General features: G+C 38.4%; 1 protein-coding gene across 1 annotated transcript; it reads right to left on the reverse strand.

The window, feature by feature from the left end:
- Positions 1 to 282: 282 nt before the first annotated feature.
- On the reverse strand, positions 283 to 15,530 carry LOC5501802 (intraflagellar transport protein 56). The gene is made up of 20 exons (XM_048719805.1): positions 15,360 to 15,530; positions 15,084 to 15,230; positions 14,862 to 14,954; positions 14,511 to 14,625; positions 13,923 to 13,972; positions 12,497 to 12,559; positions 12,024 to 12,106; positions 10,361 to 10,468; positions 9,834 to 9,897; positions 8,885 to 9,040; positions 7,944 to 7,965; positions 7,605 to 7,660; positions 7,029 to 7,082; positions 4,930 to 4,993; positions 4,592 to 4,680; positions 3,920 to 4,003; positions 2,425 to 2,494; positions 2,042 to 2,148; positions 1,365 to 1,498; positions 283 to 978 (listed from the first exon to the last, which is right to left on the reverse strand). Exons 1-20 carry the CDS (start codon positions 15,360 to 15,362, stop codon positions 864 to 866), a joined length of 1,677 nt encoding a protein of 558 aa, XP_048575762.1. The 5' UTR covers positions 15,363 to 15,530; the 3' UTR covers positions 283 to 863.
- Positions 15,531 to 19,181: the final 3,651 nt, after the last annotated feature.

Consider the following 19,181-nt stretch of genomic DNA (forward strand, 5'->3'; position numbering starts at 1 on the left):
AGTCAACGTCTCTTTAGACCTTTATCTAGGATCACAAGCTTTTGGCAAAGAAAGCAATGTCATGATCATCCTAGGAAACCCAGGGGTATTTCCCTATAACGTTTATACCCCTGGGTTTCTGAAGGTGGGTAAGAAAAGCACCAAATTGTCAGTGAGCTGAACACAAATTTACTTTTAACTGGGCCCGGCCCTGACAGCAGCCCTAAAAGCACACCATAACCTGAATTACCAGAACAAGGATTCAAGATTAAATAATAATAATAATTAATTATAAAACAATGATTTACACTAAAACCTTTATTGAAATCTCTTTGTTCAGCGCATTCTGTTATTTACACAAGACCACAGTGAACAGGTCTCAAGAGGAGACGGCTACAATGAGCCACACTACCAAGAAACATGAGGAATTATTTACATTTAGGGTAAAGAGTGGTTTTCAAAATCCTGTGCAACAAAATGAAATTGTTTAAGTAAAAAAGGCAAGCCAGAACAAAAAAAAGTACATCGACATTACAGTGTATTAGTACATAAAAAACTTAATATAGTATTTCACAGGTTTTTGAAAACCACTCTTTAATACTTCTCACGAATATTGAAACACTTTCTTAGAATTATAGAGAGTTTGATCTTTTTTTATGTGCAGCCCAACTGAACTCTGTCCTGCAAAGCGCTTGTGTGACAGATGTCGAGGTGACTATAGTATACTAAACTGTTTACCCTGATACCCAAAAGCTCCTGGTTAAAAATAAGATTAGGTTATCATGTGGAAAAATGCAGGGCTTAATGTGGTAGTGTGGTATGTATAACATACAAAGTGAGAGTTAAGCTGCAAGCGATTGAACTAAGGCATGCTAGTAGACACGCTAGGAGACAGGTATGCGATTCTCTTTGGCCCATTTTTTCATAGTGCGAATGATATATTCCACTTGTGGATTCGCCGTGTTGCGAAGAATCTGAAGCACATCACGAAGAGTTTCCCTGAGGAAAACAAACAAACATTTGTCTCAAACAACACAAAAGCAACAAATATATATTTGTACACTGGAAATAAACATTCTGACCAGAAAACCACACACAAACTGCTCTGTGCAGTTTATAACTACACATACCCCTATAAGTGATAGATGCGATAAATAAGTGTATATATATTACACTGTCTCCATAATAACAATTACTTTTGGTGTCCTTTTTACGCAAACAAGCATCACATGTACTTCTTGAAAACAGATTACACCTTTTTATGCTTCTACCTAGCTCAAGAGAAGGGGCTTTTTGAATGGGAAGGCTTGAAGGGATGGGAGGCTTGATAGAGATTTAACAGTAATTACAAAGTAGTTCTTGTTTAATTCAAGCACCATTCTTACCTTGGCTCGTGGTTAGCGATGATCTGCTGGAAGATCCCCACACATGCACCTCTCTTGCCCTCCCAGTATTCAGGGTTGGGGTCTAGTCTCTCCAGAACGTCAAACGCTTTCGCTGCGTAGTAGAACTGACCCATCTGCAGAGGGAGAGAGAGAAATGAGAAATGGCTGTTATAAATGTGTGTCATGTAATAGAGAAGGTGGCATGTCTGTCGGGGAATGTGGTATGTGTGATGAAAAGTGAAACATGTGTGATGGAGAACGCGCATGTGTGATGAAAAGCGTGACACGTGTTATGGAGAGTGTGATGAAAAGTGTGAGACATGTAATGGCAGGATAATGTGGTATGTGTGATGTAAAACCTGAGATGTGTGATGGAAAACGTGGTATGTGTGCTGAAAAGTGTAACACAACAGCGATACAGTGTATGACGGAGAACGTGATGTGACAGATTCTTCATACACCCATTTCACAAAAGGTTGTCAGTTCAAATGGCTTATGGGTACTTATTATTTGTAAAATTAAAGGTAATAAATAAAGTCCAGCAATGACAGAGCCAAACATTGGTAACCTTCAATGGATAATTGTTTTTATTTATCCATTTTCTTCGAGACGCATGGTTACTTTCGGTCGTAGAGCTGCCATTTGCACTCACAACCTTTATTGAAATAGGTGTATACCTTATAGCAGTCGTTCGCCACTAGCTGTAAAAGACTAAATGACTCTCCCGATGTCTCCATCTTCAGGTACAGTTCCCACGCCATACGGGCCTTGTGGTTCATGATATCTGATGATGATGGAGAAAAAGAATTCATACGATGGGACTTGCAAAGTTAAAAGAGGGTTTTGCCTGTGTCAAAAGGCTCTGCTTCCGACTTCTGTTACTGCCGCAAAATAAAAACCTGATGCGAAATTAGATTTACATTTCAGTACAGTACAGGTTCAGAACAAAATATACAATATATGGATAGAGATATTTTCAAAATTGATACGAAGAACCATTTACAAATTTGATGGTGGCAATTGGTAATGGAATGATTGGCAGATTGATTATTGTACTTACAACATCTGGCCAACCAGCTCAGATACGTATAGTCACTTTTAATCTTCTCAGACTGGATCAGCAGGAATATCTAAGCACAAAGGGATGGGGATTTAAAAAACAAGTATTTATCATTGAAAAATCACATGAAAGGTTATGGGCGGTGTAGGAGCAAATGGGTTTAAAAGGCATTTGCGGCATCTATTCAAAGGCTGCAACGAAATTATCAAATAACAGTACTCTGTTACGTTGACGATGTATCGATGGTCGTGTGAGATAAGAATAACTCTCAGATAGATGTAAATACATGCAACAAGCGAGAAAACTTGTGTATACTAGCAGAAACTCAACTGTTTCCAAGGTTTTAAACTTGAGAAATAACAAACAACTTTGAGACAGACTGAAACATACATTGAAATGTAAATGTCTCATTTTTGTCAAAACATGAGCTCTATGCAAACTGCACCAGCATTAAGCCCCATCTACACTAACAATTTTTAGTTGGCAATTTTTAATTGACAACTATATTTGTTGGCATCTACACTAGCAATTTTTCATGTGTGACAATTTTAAATTGCCGAGATAAAGCAAACCTGCTAGCTTTTGAGCAATTATAATTGCCACATAAAAATTTGCTCCATTTACACTGGAAAATAAAAATTGTTAACTAAAAATTGGTAGTGTAGATGGGGCTTTACTGGCGAGACTTTGGCCCAGTAATGTTGGCGCAGTTTGAACACTGATTCATCCAATCAACAACAACTGTATCCAATGAACTTCATCAATCGACTTTAAGGTCTCGGTAAAGGTAAACGTGTCCGCGGAAAAAAAAAATATTGTCGCGCCGCAATTTTCACTACATGTACAAACTATATATCAGATAAAAGATTGAATTATCTCCTGCAAGTTTTATTTTTGCGGTAGCTAATTCCGTGTTCCAGTTTTGGGGCCTCAAACTCAAAAGTACGGAGATTACTCTAGAGCGTAATGTACCTTCGCGTTATTTCGAATGCACTTGCACGTAATTGCATCTCAAAATGATCTACCAAAGTGTGTGAGGACTTTTTGTTATTTGACTGTCAACAAAATATCATGAATCAAAGCCGAAACTCTAATTTCTGGCGAAATTTGGATAGGAAAAGTGCTATAAAAGCGATCTTCAGTTGAAAATCGAAAATTACTCACACACTTTATTACATGGCATTAACTATCAGATCCCGAAAATTTAAAGGCGATATCTTAAAACACGTCGCGAGGTTACGCCCGACAAGCTCGAGTTCTCGCCTCAAAATAATACGCTAGAAAAGTAAAAAAAAAAAAATTGGCGTGAAGTCACGGTCAACAGGTCACGGGAAACAGCAAAGGCCAATTTCTAGCCGTCTAAGAATGCGATTTCTTGAAAATTTTTTTTTGCAAAAATAAAGTTTAAGAACTATTGATACAGGTTTTGCAAAAAACACAAAAACAAACAGGGGTGTCAAATTTACCTTCACCAAGACCTTAGGAGTTCACTCACCTCCTCGGCCTCCTTGTAGTTGCCCACGGCAGCCTTGGCTTGGGCGTAGTTGAAGTTGAACGTGTCATCATTGTAGAAGTAACTCTAAGGGTGTGACAGCGAAAATAGTCATGTAGAACATGTGTGAAAAAATGCATCTGAGCCGACATGACGGAAAAACCTGGAAAACGCGCAATTCCGGATAGAGAGAGAAGACACAATTTCTTACAATGGCTATAGGTTTCTTGTATTGCGGACTGATTTTCAAAACACAAATAACGTGAGGCCGAAGTGCACATAACCAGATTTTGGCTTTTTAAGATAATTTTTACTTGATCATCATTGCCCTGTGTATCAGTTCAGGAACGAAAAGCTCAAATTTCAATGACACTTTACGAAACGTCGCATCAATTTAAAAAAAAAGTCGCACTTGACATTTTGTTTGCTATAATTTACTAAGTACTCAGAGAAATTATCCGTCTTATTCGATGTGAAATGGGCTTATTTGAAGCGTCACGTCATGTTTTTCCGTCATGTCATCTAAGCCCCTTCCCCAAACACACACAAGAAATGCCCGAGACTTGCCCCCAGACACATTTTCCTAGCAATCGTCATTGATACGACCCTTACTCCATCCCAATGCTTTAGGATATTCCCATCACAGCCTATTGAGCAGTGCTGACGCAAACAAACCTTGATTGAATTGAGGTAAATGAGCACATCCTCGAACTGCTTCAGAAGGAAGAAACAGGCTGCCATGCATTGGCGTCCAGGGATAGTGTCTAGTTCATAGGAAAAAAAACAAACTGATAAATTGGGTTTCAAAACTTATATAAATTACGTTATGTATTTTTTTCCGAACACATTTGCTTGCTTAGTTTGCATTTCTCTCTAGTATATTGTTGTGCCCTCGATGATTTCTTGTTGGATTTTTTTCTGTGAAATTTATTTATATTTATTTATTTTTGTGGGGGGTTCTTTAATCACTAGGTCATTTATATTGCCACAATTGAGTTCCCTGTTGGACTCACCACACTCGCTCGCAGATCCCCCTACCAGCTGGAAATACTGCTGTGCTATCTTTAAATGCTCCCTCTGCAGAGTAAGAATATTAAAACTTAAATAAACCATGTCTGTGATAACGTGTTTAGAGAGACAGCATAAAATACGTCTCTGACAAGACAATTCTATACGCATTTTAGTATGTTTATGGAAATTTTTAATTCATTTTCTTGGGTTTCCATATTTTTGAGGCACACTCTTATTTCTTTGATAGGATGAAAGAGTGGGCCGTAAGGGTTTACGGTGATGCGGTTTTGCCTTAAATCTGGCGCGGTTTTCCGTATTTTATTCCACGGTATTGAGGTTTCTCTAGACTGAGCGGTTCACGGTTATTGACTTATATTGACGGTTTTTCGGTTATTGGCGTTTTTTTTTCTGTGCGGTTTTCGCCCCCGCCTTACGCTCCCCTCATGAAAGTATGCCTGACCACAGAACACAGCTTTGATATTGCTAGTTTTTGTGGATTGACGGAAACTGAAAGACCCGGATAAAAACGCTCACAACAAAGGCAAGAACCATATCACACACGAAACTCGATTCAAAACCCAAAAGCAAACCCAGAACCCAGTATTGAGAGGCACAGGCGCCCTGCCCACTGCGCCACCCATACTCCTAAAACTCTACACTTTATAAAGGGTCTACTGCATACCCTATAAGACAGACATATAGAGTTGGTTCTGGTATGTCCACTTTATAAAGGGTCTACTGCATAGTTTCCCTATAAGACAGACATATAGAGTTGGTCCTGGTATGTCCACTTTAGAGAGGGTCTACTGCATAGTTTCCCTATAAGACAGACATATAGAGTTGGTCCTGGTATGTCCACTTTAGAGAGGGTCTACTACATAGTTTCCCTATAAGACAGACATATAGAGTTGGTCCTGGTATGTCCACTTTAGAGAGGGTCTACTGCATAGTTTCCCTATAAGACAGACATATAGAGTTGGTCCTGGTATGTCCACTTTAGAGAGGGTCTACTGCATAGTTTCCCTATAAGACAGACATATAGAGTTGGTCCTGGTATGTCCACTTTAGAGAGGGTCTACTACATAGTTTCCCTATAAGACAGACATATAGAGTTGGTCCTGGTATGTCCACTTTAGAGAGGGTCTACTACATAGTTTCCCTATAAGACAGACATAGAGTTTGTCCTGGTATGTCCACTTTAGAGAGGGTCTACTGCATAGTTTCCCTATAAGACAGACATATAGAGTTGGTCCTGGTATGCCCACTTTAGAGAGGGTCTACTACATAGTTACCCTATAAGACAGACATATAGAGTTGGTCCTGGTATGTCCACTTTAGAGAGGGTCTACTACATAGTTTCCCTATAAGACAGACATATAGAGTTGGTCCTTGTCTGTCCACTTTAGAGAGGGTCTACTACATAGTTTCCCTATAAGACAGACATATAGAGTTGGTCCTGGTATGTCCACTTTAGAGAGGGTCTACTGCATAGTTTCCCTATAAGACAGACATATAGAGTTGGTCCTGGTATGTCCACTTTAGAGAGGGTCTACTACATAGTTTCCCTATAAGACAGACATATAGAGTTGGTCCTGGTATGTCCACTTTAGAGAGGGTCTACTACATAGTTACCCTATAAGACAGACATATAGAGTTGGTCCTGGTATGTCCACTTTAGAGAGGTCTACTACATAGTTTCCCTATAAGACAGACATATAGAGTTGGTCCTGGTATGTCCACTTTAGAGAGGGTCTACTACATAGTTACCCTATAAGACAGACATATAGAGTTGGTCCTGGTATGTCCACTTTAGAGAGGGTCTACTACATAGTTTCCCTATAAGACAGACATATAGAGTTGGTCCTGGTATGTCCACTTTAGAGAGGTCTACTACATAGTTTCCCTATAAGACAGGCATATAGAGTTGGTCCTGGTATGTCCACTTTAGAGAGGTCTACTACATAGTTTCCCTATAAGACAGACATATAGAGTTGGTCCTGGTATGTCCACTTTAGAGAGGGTCTACTACATAGTTTCCCTATAAGACAGACATATAGAGTTGGTCCTGGTATGTCCACTTTAGAGAGGGTCTACTACATACCGATCCTTGCTCTTGTCCAAGTGATGCATTTACAACGCCTTTTAGAATATACTCCTACAAGATGAAAAGTAAAATGAATGTTATGATGACATGGGTGGGGCTAGCTTTGGGGAGTGGTTGGGGTAGCATCTTGGCCTTTTTGATTTCTATATGTTCACAAAGACTCTAAAAGTCAATACCTTAACTTGCATAGCCACAGACCCATAGCCAGGAGTTTGAGAAGGGGGGTTAGTTTACCTGTAAAGCGGACCATTTTCTCTTGGGTAGCTCGTCCTAGCGTGCAGTGGTACTTAATTTTCCTTGATTAGAGCAGACCTTCCGGTCAAGTGGGGGTGTTGGGAAGAACCCCCCACTCAACTGGAAGCTCAGGCCCATAGCTCTGGCTAACCACTGTAAAAGTCAAACTGCAGTGCTTGTACCCAGTCACATAACCAGGGACCCATTAAACAAACTAACACTCCTTGTTTATGTATCCTGCCTGGTAGCGGATTTATATTTATGCAGCAATGAAGTACACAAAAAATGATGCACAATTGATCATAGTTAACCACTGTATGGCATGTTTTCTGTACTTACCTGAGGAGTTGTTGGTTCAAGATCTTTGATTAAGTTGTATGCCTCAACCACATCATCTAAAAGAATACAAATGCATCACTTACTTGTAACTGATTACCAGAGGAGAACACAGCACAGAGGGGGGTGGCCCTCCCCCCTGCCCAACTCTACCACCCCACCCCCCCCCCCCACACACACACACATGCGTACCAATATCTGCCAATGTCGCTCTTGATTATCACATGTTGTACAGCATGATGCTTAGATCACTTGGGAAAGGGGGGGTATCATTGTCAGGTAGGGGTTGTGGTAATCAACAGTGTTCAAAATATGGTGAAGTGAATTAGATTATTCCCTCACCTTGTCTTAAATAATATATAACCTGAGTAAAAAAAAAATGATTGACATCAGCCCAAGTAAATGATTGACAGCAGCCCAAGTAAATTGATTTCGTTTTAATCATCTTGATCATCCTCAGCAACTGGCACCACTACATAATCCTAACCACGTATTAGTATTATTAATACCATGCTTCTGCTACAGTAAAGCTATTAGCATTGTCATCCATATCATCAACGGTACTTAAATGAGAGCATCATCAGTCATCACCATAACCATCATCATCACCACTATTACAACAATAATCTTCACTACAATTATCATCATCATCACCACTATTACAACAATCATCTTCACTACAATTATCATCATCATCACCACTATTACAACAATAATCTTCACTACAATTATCATCATCATCACCACTATTACAACAATAATCTTCACTACAATTATCATCATCATCACCACTATTACAACAATAATCTTTACTACAATTATCATCATTATCACCAACAACAACCATAACCATCACCTCCAGAATCATCATTATCATCACTACCACCATAACACAGTCATCATCACTACAAAAGAGGACTTGTGCTAAGTGATCATGTGACCTTTCCAAAGGCAAATTCAAAACAAAATAATAAAAAAAATCAGAAATTCATGCACCCATCACACCAAAGAACGAAGAAATGAAGCTAAACCCTAAAAAATTATGGCTTTTTTGCCGAATACGTTGCTTTTTGTTGCTGCAAAGGCTGAGCATGCTCTAGTTTGCCACCCAAACAGTCACATGATCTCTTAGCGCAAGTCCCCTATTATCATCATCATCACCAGCCAAATTATCACCACCATCATCATCAACATTTATACCAGCACAATCATTATCATCACCACCATTATCACCACCACTAAAACCATCATCATCATAATAATCATCACCAAGTTCCCCTTACCAAGTTTAACCGAGCTTCAGGAATAACGTCCACCAGGGGGGGCAAGACCTGTAAGGCACCCTCCCCTCCCCGGAACACCACTAGATTGTGCTTGATGAGATCAGAAGCAAAGCTGAATGACGGGCTAGCATTCTCCTGCAGTGCCTTTAACTCAGTCTGTAAAAAAGTACATCCAGAATAAGATGGGGGACCTCATATTTGATGTTATAATTGGGATGCAAGAAATCCAAAAAGTAAGAAGAAAATAAATTTTGAAATTTGAGTTGCCAATAGCCAAAAATTGTGAATAAAATCAAAACTGTTTACACTGCTATTTATAACATTTTCAAAGTTTCAAAAGTTATGCAGAAATACCTAAAGCTGAAATTGTAAAGAAAGAGTGCATACCATTTCTCTTAACATTTCCCTCAATAGGTCTCACTAATGTAAATAGTAAAGTAAAGTAAAGTAAATAGAGGCAGATAATGTCAAGCCCTAAAAAATGTCCCAATAATGTCAAGCAAATGTCACAAATAGTAAACCAGTTCAGCTCCCCAATAGGACTCCTGCATAAGTGTCAACCTCAGAAAATCTCAAGGCTTGAGAATTTTTTTGAGGGAGGGGTTGGGTATACCCTCAAAGGGGCTCGCAAGCTAAAGCAGTTAAATGGCTTTCCTGCTATTATTGAGCCAATCAGTAGACGTTTGCTGTTCAGAAAGCTCTCGTGCACAATATAGATCTCACATGTGTGTTCGATAAGTGTGCTACATAAAATAGAAAAATAGGCAAAATGTCGATTTTCTATTAGGAGAAAAATCACTAAAAAGTGGGAGATTTGGTGCTCCACGCCAGAGAGCAGGAGAAGACTTCCAAAATCTTGAGAATCCCGCCTAATGCGGGAGAGTTAACAGGTATGCTCCTGTTCAGTTCTTTCTAGCATAAAGATCAAAATGTAGTTGTTACACTGTACCTCTGCTGCTTTGCCATTGTAAAGTCTGAAGTGATTACAGGCCTTCAGGTTCACTGCTGTTGCACTTAAAAAACAAGCAAAACAAACATTATTAAATAGTTCTGTGCATTTATCAGGTAAGCACCAGCAATGTAGAAGACAGAATATGCGAGTTGTCAGCATGTAACGACTTGTACTCCATTTTTTGCTTTAAGTAAAGAAACTACTCATGGAACTACACCATGTCATATGAAATGGTTTTATGATTCATTTATGCCTTGTATGAAAAAAAATATACTTTAGATATACAGCAAAACTTAAGGGTTTGATTCTTAGCTTTTAGCTTGTGTAAGGTATTTGGCACTCTATGTTGTTATTGCTTAAGCTTGCTAATCACTCATCTCACAGTTAGGTGCAAAGTCTAGATTTGCCGAACAAGGGTGGGGGAGTGGATTTCATGTTTCTGTAAGAAAATCCCACTTTTGGAGTTGACGGGTGTGCATTTCTTCTAAAGGTACCATTTGCCCCACCCAGATTCAGGTGTTTACCTGTCAGGGTAGTGTTGGAGATAGACAGCAAGAACTTCTTGAGAGACATCATAGTAGTCCAGCTTGTAGTAGCACAGTGCTACATACACATTCAGCGCCAGATAGTCCCTACACATGCACGTATCAATGAGAATGGAATTAAACTTGTTTTCAGTCACACATGCCCCTTGGGTTTTTTGTTTCATAGTCACAACTGGTTTTGGTGATGGAAGCCATTCACAGTTATGGCGGCCGTTAGACCGCTAACCAATGAGAGAGCACTTAAAAGCACCAGGAGCCAAAAAGCAGACAAGATATACATATGCACTGAAAATCAACAAAACAGTAAAGTTAAGAAATAATTTGAACTTTCAATTCAATTGCTGGCTTTGTGTTTATCGGTATTTTCTTGAGGACAGTAGCTAAAGGTGATGCACTTTGATGCTGGTTTGGTTGTGATTGATCTGCAGAATTGGAAAAAATCTGCAGAATAGGAAAAAATCAAAAGCCAGGATTGACGTCCACCAAAACACAGTTGTGACTTGTAAACGGAAGGAACAGGGTGCACATATGAGAGTTTAAATTACACATTTCAATAAATGTCAATTGAAAACCAGTAGTTGACAATTTACTGCCCCTGGATTTAGAGCACTTTAATGTACATTACACAGGGAATAAAGCCTAACAAGTTTATCAATAATTTTCTGGTAATCAATGTAGGCTCAGCTGAATAAATATCATGTCATTTAAAAAATATATACTACTTTAATTTAAAAAAACAGTTATAATCAGTCAGTATATATTTTGGGGGGAAATGGGTAAAAATCAAGCAAGATGCTTTGAACAATAAGTAGTTTTACAAAATGTCTTTTGTAAGCACTGTGTATATAATGCTTACAGTATGTCATATTATGCCAACTTAAACTGTAGGGTTGTATTCCAAAAATGGCAAACAATGCAAAGGAAATGTGAGAAAAATGTATCAGTAGAAATATAAAAAAATATTAAACAAGGAGTTTAAGTTATTCAAAATTGTTTTTTTTTATATACAGGGCTTTTGGGATTACGCGGAAAAAAACTCAAAATTTTACGGGATTCTTCTAAATTACGCGATAAATTACGCGGAAAATCAATCATTACGCGCTAAATTATGCGGGATTTTGCAATACATTTTTCTTTAAAAATCTAAATTTTACGGGATTCTTTACTAAATTATGCGCTAAATTACACGAAATATCAACTGTTACGCCCAAACTACATTTTGTACCAAAGGAAAGCACGAAATAACTTAAAGAGGTTTATTTTTTGCGCGAAAATATCTTAGGCGAGTTTTCATTGGCTCCTAGCCACCAGCCAATTAAAAAGGGTATTTTATTATTAGTCCAAGGCCTTCGCGGTTTGGCAAAGAACACCTAGTCATTTTATTTGTTTTCAAAATTCAGTTCGAAAAATCACACTTTTACGAAGAATATCTTTCTTTTTTACGAGAAATAGAGGTAAGAACCCTAAAAGAACACATCAGCTGTGCACTTGAATGTTTTGTCTTTCAAAATTAAGCAAAATTACGCTGGATTACGCGGAAATTTGTGGATTATGCGGAAAACGCAGAAAAAGTCAAATTATGCGCTTCCGCACAAGTGGAAGAATATATATACAGAATCCCTGTATATATATTTTTGCTTACCTGTTGTCTAGGAGTATTCTCTTGTAGATGTCGATTGCCTCCTGGTAGTGACTACGCAAGTAGTGGATGGATGCAAGACTAAGCTAAACAAAACATGCAACACAAGGAATTACTCACAATTAATTACTATAAATTACACACAACTACTTTGGGAATTTTTCATAATTCCATGCACACCTGTTTAACTAAGCTATTCACAATCAAAACATCATCAAATATAGTAAAAAGTAAGCGCTAATGGTAAATATATCTTTTTAGAAAATAATATTATATCATAACGTATACAGTAAGGATAAACAACATAGTTAATAGTAGTATACCTCCCATTATTGTTTGGAAAATGTCATGGAAGGGGGGGGGGGGGGAGGGGCAAAGGGGGCCATCCCCTAATTTTGTTCTATTCATTGTGATTGATATCAGCCTCTTGAGTGGGCTGGCAATCCTTGCCCCCTGCCTGGGGCTTGTAGGCATACCTGGTCCTCTATTATATCCTGTAGAGCCTGGTGATGGGTCATCAGCTTCTTCTCATCATTAAACTGTACCACAAAACACAGAGTTAACACCAGTGGCTGTACAAAACATTATACTGTACCACAAAAAGCCTGAGTTAATACCAGTGGCTGTACAAAACATTATACTGTACCACAAAAAGCCTGAGTTAATAGCAGTGGCTGTATAAAACATTATACTGTACCACGAAAACACTGAGTTAATACCAGTGGCTCTACAAAACATTATACTCTACCACAAAAACACTGAGTTAATACCAGTGGCTGTACAAAACATTCGTATAAATATCAAAATGCCAGAAAAGTTCGATATCGCACATACTGTACCACAAAACACCGAGTTAATATCAGTGGCTGTACAATACATTAAACTGCACCACAAAAACACTGAGTTAATACCAGTTGCTGTACAAAACATTAAACTGTACCACAAAAACACTGAGTTGATACCAGTAGTTGTACAATACATTATACTGCACCACAAACATCTCCTACTTAAAAACAATGCAACTACACTTTGTGAGGAAAAGGTCATTCAAATGCTGTATACAGCAGCTATCTTATTGGCCTCGTTTCCTGCCTCATTGGGGCTCAAGTGTAAGAGAACAAGAGATGGGGTATCTAAGGTCAACCATGATGCTTTTCTCAAACTGATTATGAGGGGTAGCGATTGGTACCTTCAACATTTAGAATGTCTTGCAAAAGTTTCTCAAAGTCTCTGAATCTCAACATTTATTACGCAAGTCTCAAAGTCTCGTTTTTTCCAAATTTGAGGAGCCTGGGAGCCTTCTTTTTTTTCTATCACGGACTCAGAGTCTGTGATTTTTAAATGCGATCTTGGAGTCTTTGACTGTAGCAAGATTGTATCGTAACTCCACTTATTCTTTTTTCAACTGATGTTTATGGCATACCACAAGCACGTAAACTGAAAACAAGCTCAGAAAAGCTGGGGCTTGGATCCTGAAATTTGACAAAAGTCTTTGGCTTGGATTCTAAATAACGGGTCTTGGCAAGTCCCAGATTTACCCATCGCTACCCCTAATATGTGGTTGAAATATTTCCAGTCTGTGTCTCTATTAAACAGCTTAAGGCAGACTATTCCCAAACAAAGCAAAAAATAAGTTTGTCTAAAGCATTTTACTGGGTTTCCTATTATAAGCAACCAGGTTTTTTGGTTTCAAGGATGGTCATTTCTGGATGATTACTGTTATATAAATTTGTCTTTTTTCTGACCATGCCATCTTTTTAATCCTAGCAATCCTAAGTAATTGTTCAATATGCTATCTTAATAATAAGATATCTTCTAAACCATCACAGGTTTCGCTCAAGGCCAAATAAAAACTTTGACCAAAAGAACTTATCATAATCATGCTACTATAACTGTACATACCTTGTGGGAGAGATGGAACTGCAGTCTGTTTTGTAGTCGACTTTTTGGTGCTAGAAGTATAATAATATTTTATGTCAAGCCATTGTTTTATGGTTATCTTCATTTTAATGGAGAAACAGACAAAATCTGCAATGGCTGTATATGTAAATCTGATAAATTTGTACATATACTGTACCTACCCAAATTGGAAAATTTACAGTAAAATATATACTACCCCGTCCCCCTCTATTTCTACTATCCACGGCTGTTAACGAGGGCGACAGACAACAGCAGTTTGTCAGTGTTAACAAATGAATTTAAAATCAGCATAACCATGCAAGCTATAATGTGAGATTAGTCTATATAATTAAACCTGCTTAGTGCAAGTTTAGTTTTTCACAAAACTGTACCAAGCCACCTTCAGTTGTCATTCAAATGCTGAGCTGAAAAGAGCACCAGGTACATAGTACTTCAAATAACAATGCGATGGAAGAGCATGTTTATCATGCTTAAATTATTTAAATTAACAATTAACAATAAAACCGCATGATGTTGGTTTTATTTTTTGTGTAGCAACAAGTCCTGGTTGTAAAGCTACTGGAAACAAACCTTTATCCGCAGCATCTGTCGCTTCTTGGTACATGCCAAGAAAGAAATAGCAACAGCCCAGGTTTATCCACACATCAGGGTGACACGCTTCACTCTTTGTTAGACTGAGATATTCCTGGTCAAAGTTATATATAATACAATGGAATTAAATTGTGTGACTCTGCAAAAAAATACTTTATAAATCTGATAAATGTCTGGATTTTTATCATCACTGTCATCATCGTGACAAACATATCATTATTACATTCATCTCATTTCATCATCACCACTGTTGTTGTTGTTCTTGTTGTCGTCATCATCATCACCATCAAAGATATACAGTAGTATCATTGATAAACATACAGTATTTACCTCCATACTCTTTTTATAATCTCCAAGGTGGAACGCACAGTAAGCAATCCATAAGCTTGTTTCTTCGGTTGACTTTCCTGAATTACGGTTGAACTACAAAAACAACATCAAGCACATTAGTTACTGCTGAAATAAAATTCTAGAATTACTAAAGGATTGAATTATACCACCATAAAAACCTGTATCATCAAAGGTGCGAAGAAAGAAGGCATTTCGTTTTACCTCCAAAAGTGTCAGAGCGCCTGTGAAATCCCGACCTTGAAGAAAATCATCATATTTGGGCAATTTTCGCTTCTTTTTTCCATCTTTTGCCGACGATACCGTAGGTCCAGAGCCAGGCCCCATGGCCGGCTTGGTTCTTGATAGCATCTTGAACGAAAAGTAGCAAGGAAGGTTGTGTTGACATAATTACTCGCTCAAAAACACAAAGACAGACGAACTACGAAACAGCGATATAAAACAGCGACTGCTCCGGAAATTTGCAAGGCGAAGCCTTACCATATTTAAAAAACAAATTTCCTGCTTTGCCCTTAATCAACTTATTTTACTAGTCAAGTGGAAGTCTTATCTCTGAGAGGTTTCTGTGATCATTTGTGGCGGGCAAAGACATCAAACTTCTCGTCGCTATGCCGCCATTTTGAAACAACTTGAGTTGCCTCAGTTTGATGTTGCTTTTCAGGCTACCTGTGGAGTCGCATTTCCAGCTTGGCAGACGCGCGATTGAAGAAAATTAGGGGGGGGGGGGGGGGGGGGGGGGAGGGGGAGGTGACCTTTTTGACAGTCTGTCGCGATTATTTTTTTTTTTTTTCAGATTTTAAGGAATATGTTTTTTATGTTACAAATTCCCTTAAATTCCTCTACAAAATTTTGAGAATACTTTTATTTTCCTGTTTGTTAAAATCGCGTTACTTATTAAAGTTTTGAATTACAGAGAACCAAAAGCATAGCTTCTCTTACGACGGATTCATACCGGACAAGAGACCATGATATAAGAGAACGAATCCCCGTGGCCCATGATATGATGGTAACGTCCAAGAAAGCTATTTTTAGATTGTCGAGCTTGTCAATCATAGCATCCATACGTGGTTCGTCGCGCCATATTTGGTTATGGGCACCACGAGCTAGTACAATTTCACACCAAATTTTTTCCCTCTGCACTTCTTTACTTCGTTCGCTACCTGTTTTTATCCTTTAAGCTGCACTTCAAGGCTCATGATCACAATGTTACTCATGGGGTGGTGTCCTGTTATCTGTTAAGTTATCTAATGTTCAGTTATCTAAATGTTATATAAATAATTGAACTGGGAGACGGTGAATTTGGAGTTCATTCAAGATGCATCTTGCAGACTCCTAAAAAGTTCTTATTCTCTGCAATTCGGTGATATAGAATACATAGGCATTCTCATAATTTTTTCCCTCTGCACTTCTTTACTTCGTTCGCTACCTGTTTTTATCCTTTAAGCTGCTCTTCAAGGCTCATGATCACAATGTTACTCATGGGGTGGTGTCCTGTTATCTGTTAAGTTATCTAATGTTCAGTTATCTAAATGTTATATAAATAATTGAACTGGGAGACGGTGAATTTGGAGTTCATTCAAGATGCATCTTGCAGACTCCTAAAAAGTTCTTATTCTCTGCAATTCGGTGATATAGAATACATAGGCATTCTCATAATCTATGTTATGTATGTTAATACAAGATGGCCTTTATTTTCTTTGATTTATAACATTTTTAGATGAATGAACTTCAATTATTTACGCAAATGTTCAGAAATCATGTCACTCAAAAACCCTTGTCACTGGAATAAAGTCTTGAATATATATATATATATATATATATATATATATATATATATATATATATATATATATATATATATATATATATATATATATATATAGTGTTGGTTTGAGAAAAATACAAACTACATAGGTTTCCCTACAGGTCTGTTTCGTGGTTGCCCACTCATCAGGGGATATATATATATATTATAGGATATATATATATATATATATTATAAAGTCTTGAAATCTTTTATTTGTAATATCGGTGTGAATACAATGGTATTAAGTTCTGGATGTATCTTTTTCATTAAAAGGGAATTGGAAGAGAATTGTGTTTTGTAAACACAGATTTATAATTGATTGTTGTGTTATAAGTAATTTGCGAATCAGCAGTGAAAACTTTCACTGGGGAAGTTGATCCCAGAGCCTAAAATCACGCACTTTATGCATTTCAGTGTCCCAGAAACGGTTGATTGGCTCCAGCGTACTCTATGGCAGATCATTTTTACTGCGTTCGTAAAAAAGGAAGGTATTTTCTGTCAAAAAGATTTCCGAAACATTCTTGCCAGATCACATTGCTCAAGATGTGATCGCGCGTAAGACTCTTGTTGCTAGGAAACGTGAGCGCTAACCAATCAGAGACGTATCTAAAAATAACTGCTTGTTCTAAAAATGGTTTTTACGGACGTCATCATTGGAACATACCCTAATACGGGGGATTCGTTCTCTTACATCATGGTCTCTTGTACCGGAGGAATACTTAGAAAAGAAGATTAACGCCATCCGCAATGATTGCGCTGCCATAAAACCCCTACAGACCTCCATCCTGTCGATCGACACTATTGCGTATCCTACCGTGCAACCAAAGCAAATTTTGCGAAAATCTTCCAGTTTGCGCTTTCTATTTTCTGGTGCAAATCAATTACAACACAATCCCAAAGGAATTCTGCCGGCTAGTTGTCAAAAAATTAAAAAGCTCATGGCATGAATCCAACATATTGCGTACTGGGGGGGGGGGGGGGGGGGGGCGTTGGGTTTTGCGGTATTGGCCCTTTTTGCACGAGATTGCGGTAAAAGAGCAAAAAACATGCGGTGATGTAGGCTCGGTTTCCAGCCGTGGTTACGTCGCGCTCTGCTCCTCCACTGACGGCTGGGCGCACGATCGAGGCACCATGTCCTCGACATCGTAACTGAAAATATCGCATATGCGAGTATTTTTTAATGATCTATTTGCAATCAATAACTCTTTCAAACTGTTAAGGCCAAAATACCTTTTTTTTGTATATTATGAGCTTAACAGATGACTCCATTACGAGCCTAGTCCTGAAATTTTGTGATGATGTAATTAAATATTATGAATAGAAGATAGGCATATAAGCCAACCTACTTTGTATATTATCCTAATATACCGGTATTGGTATTTATTGTTATTATTAGTTATTATTATGCGTGATGTGCGGATTCAGAGGCGCGCGCGCGTAAGTTTGTTTATGGCGCGAAAAAAACAAATTTTTAAAATAAAGTGATTGTTACAGAAAAAAAAATTCTTCTGGAGAAAAACGTGTCCCAGGTAAATAGAAAATTGCAAAATATGTCCAAATAGATAAACCACCAAACTATGAAGTAAATATTGCTTGGAATTCAGTTTTTCAAACTGTTTTCTGCGCGCGCGCTGACGTGCACTAGAATGACGCCATGAGCGCGCGCTGTTGTGAAGTTTTTTTTTGTCTTTTGCGTTTGCGTAGGATTAGAAATAATTTTATAAATGAGAGAGGATCGCGGGCGCACCGAAACCACCACGGCTGGAAACCGAGCCTAGCGGTAATGTGGTATTTCAAAACACTGCGAGATACGAGATTTTTGGCGGTATTGCGGTAAAAAAAAATATATTGCGGTGTTGCGGTGTTAATGGGGTGTGCATGCTCTTCAAAACTTCGTCCTTCTGTGCGGTATGCGATATTTTCGAAAATTTTGTGCGGTATCGTGGTAATTAGACCCCCATACGTTCCCCCCGTACTGTATTGCAGGCGCGGCAAATGACTAGATTTAGTGAATGAAGGCAGCATCCTTGATATTCGGCATCCGGTGCTGTACTAATTTAGCTATTCCCACATAACCTCCTTTCTTATCCGAGCTCATTGGTGAGCTCATATGCCTATGCCCGCAGCAGTTGGTCAAGTCAATCTCATTTTAGCCAGGGATTCTTGTGGGGCATGTGAATAAGTTCCTCGCAGCTTCAGTTTGCTTGTCCATTCTACCATGTGGCAGCATGATTTTGCTGGTTGCGCTCCGTCTAGCGTGTGGTAATATATACGAGTGCATGGATACTCGAAAAATAACTTTTTAAGAATGCTAGATAGGTATTTAAATATAAAAAAGTAAGGCGCATCTTGATCCGTTACAGCCGAATTCGATGTATAGCCAGGCCGTAGCAGGGGGTGGGGCACTGGGGGCACCTGCCCCCCCCCCAATATTTTTAAAAAATTATAAGGAAATGACCAGACGGGGCGTGGCTGTGCCCCCAATATTTTCTAAA

The sequence above is a fragment of the Nematostella vectensis genome, chromosome 12 (assembly GCF_932526225.1).
Source record: "Nematostella vectensis chromosome 12, jaNemVect1.1, whole genome shotgun sequence".
Taxonomy (NCBI): Eukaryota; Metazoa; Cnidaria; class Anthozoa; order Actiniaria; family Edwardsiidae; genus Nematostella; species Nematostella vectensis.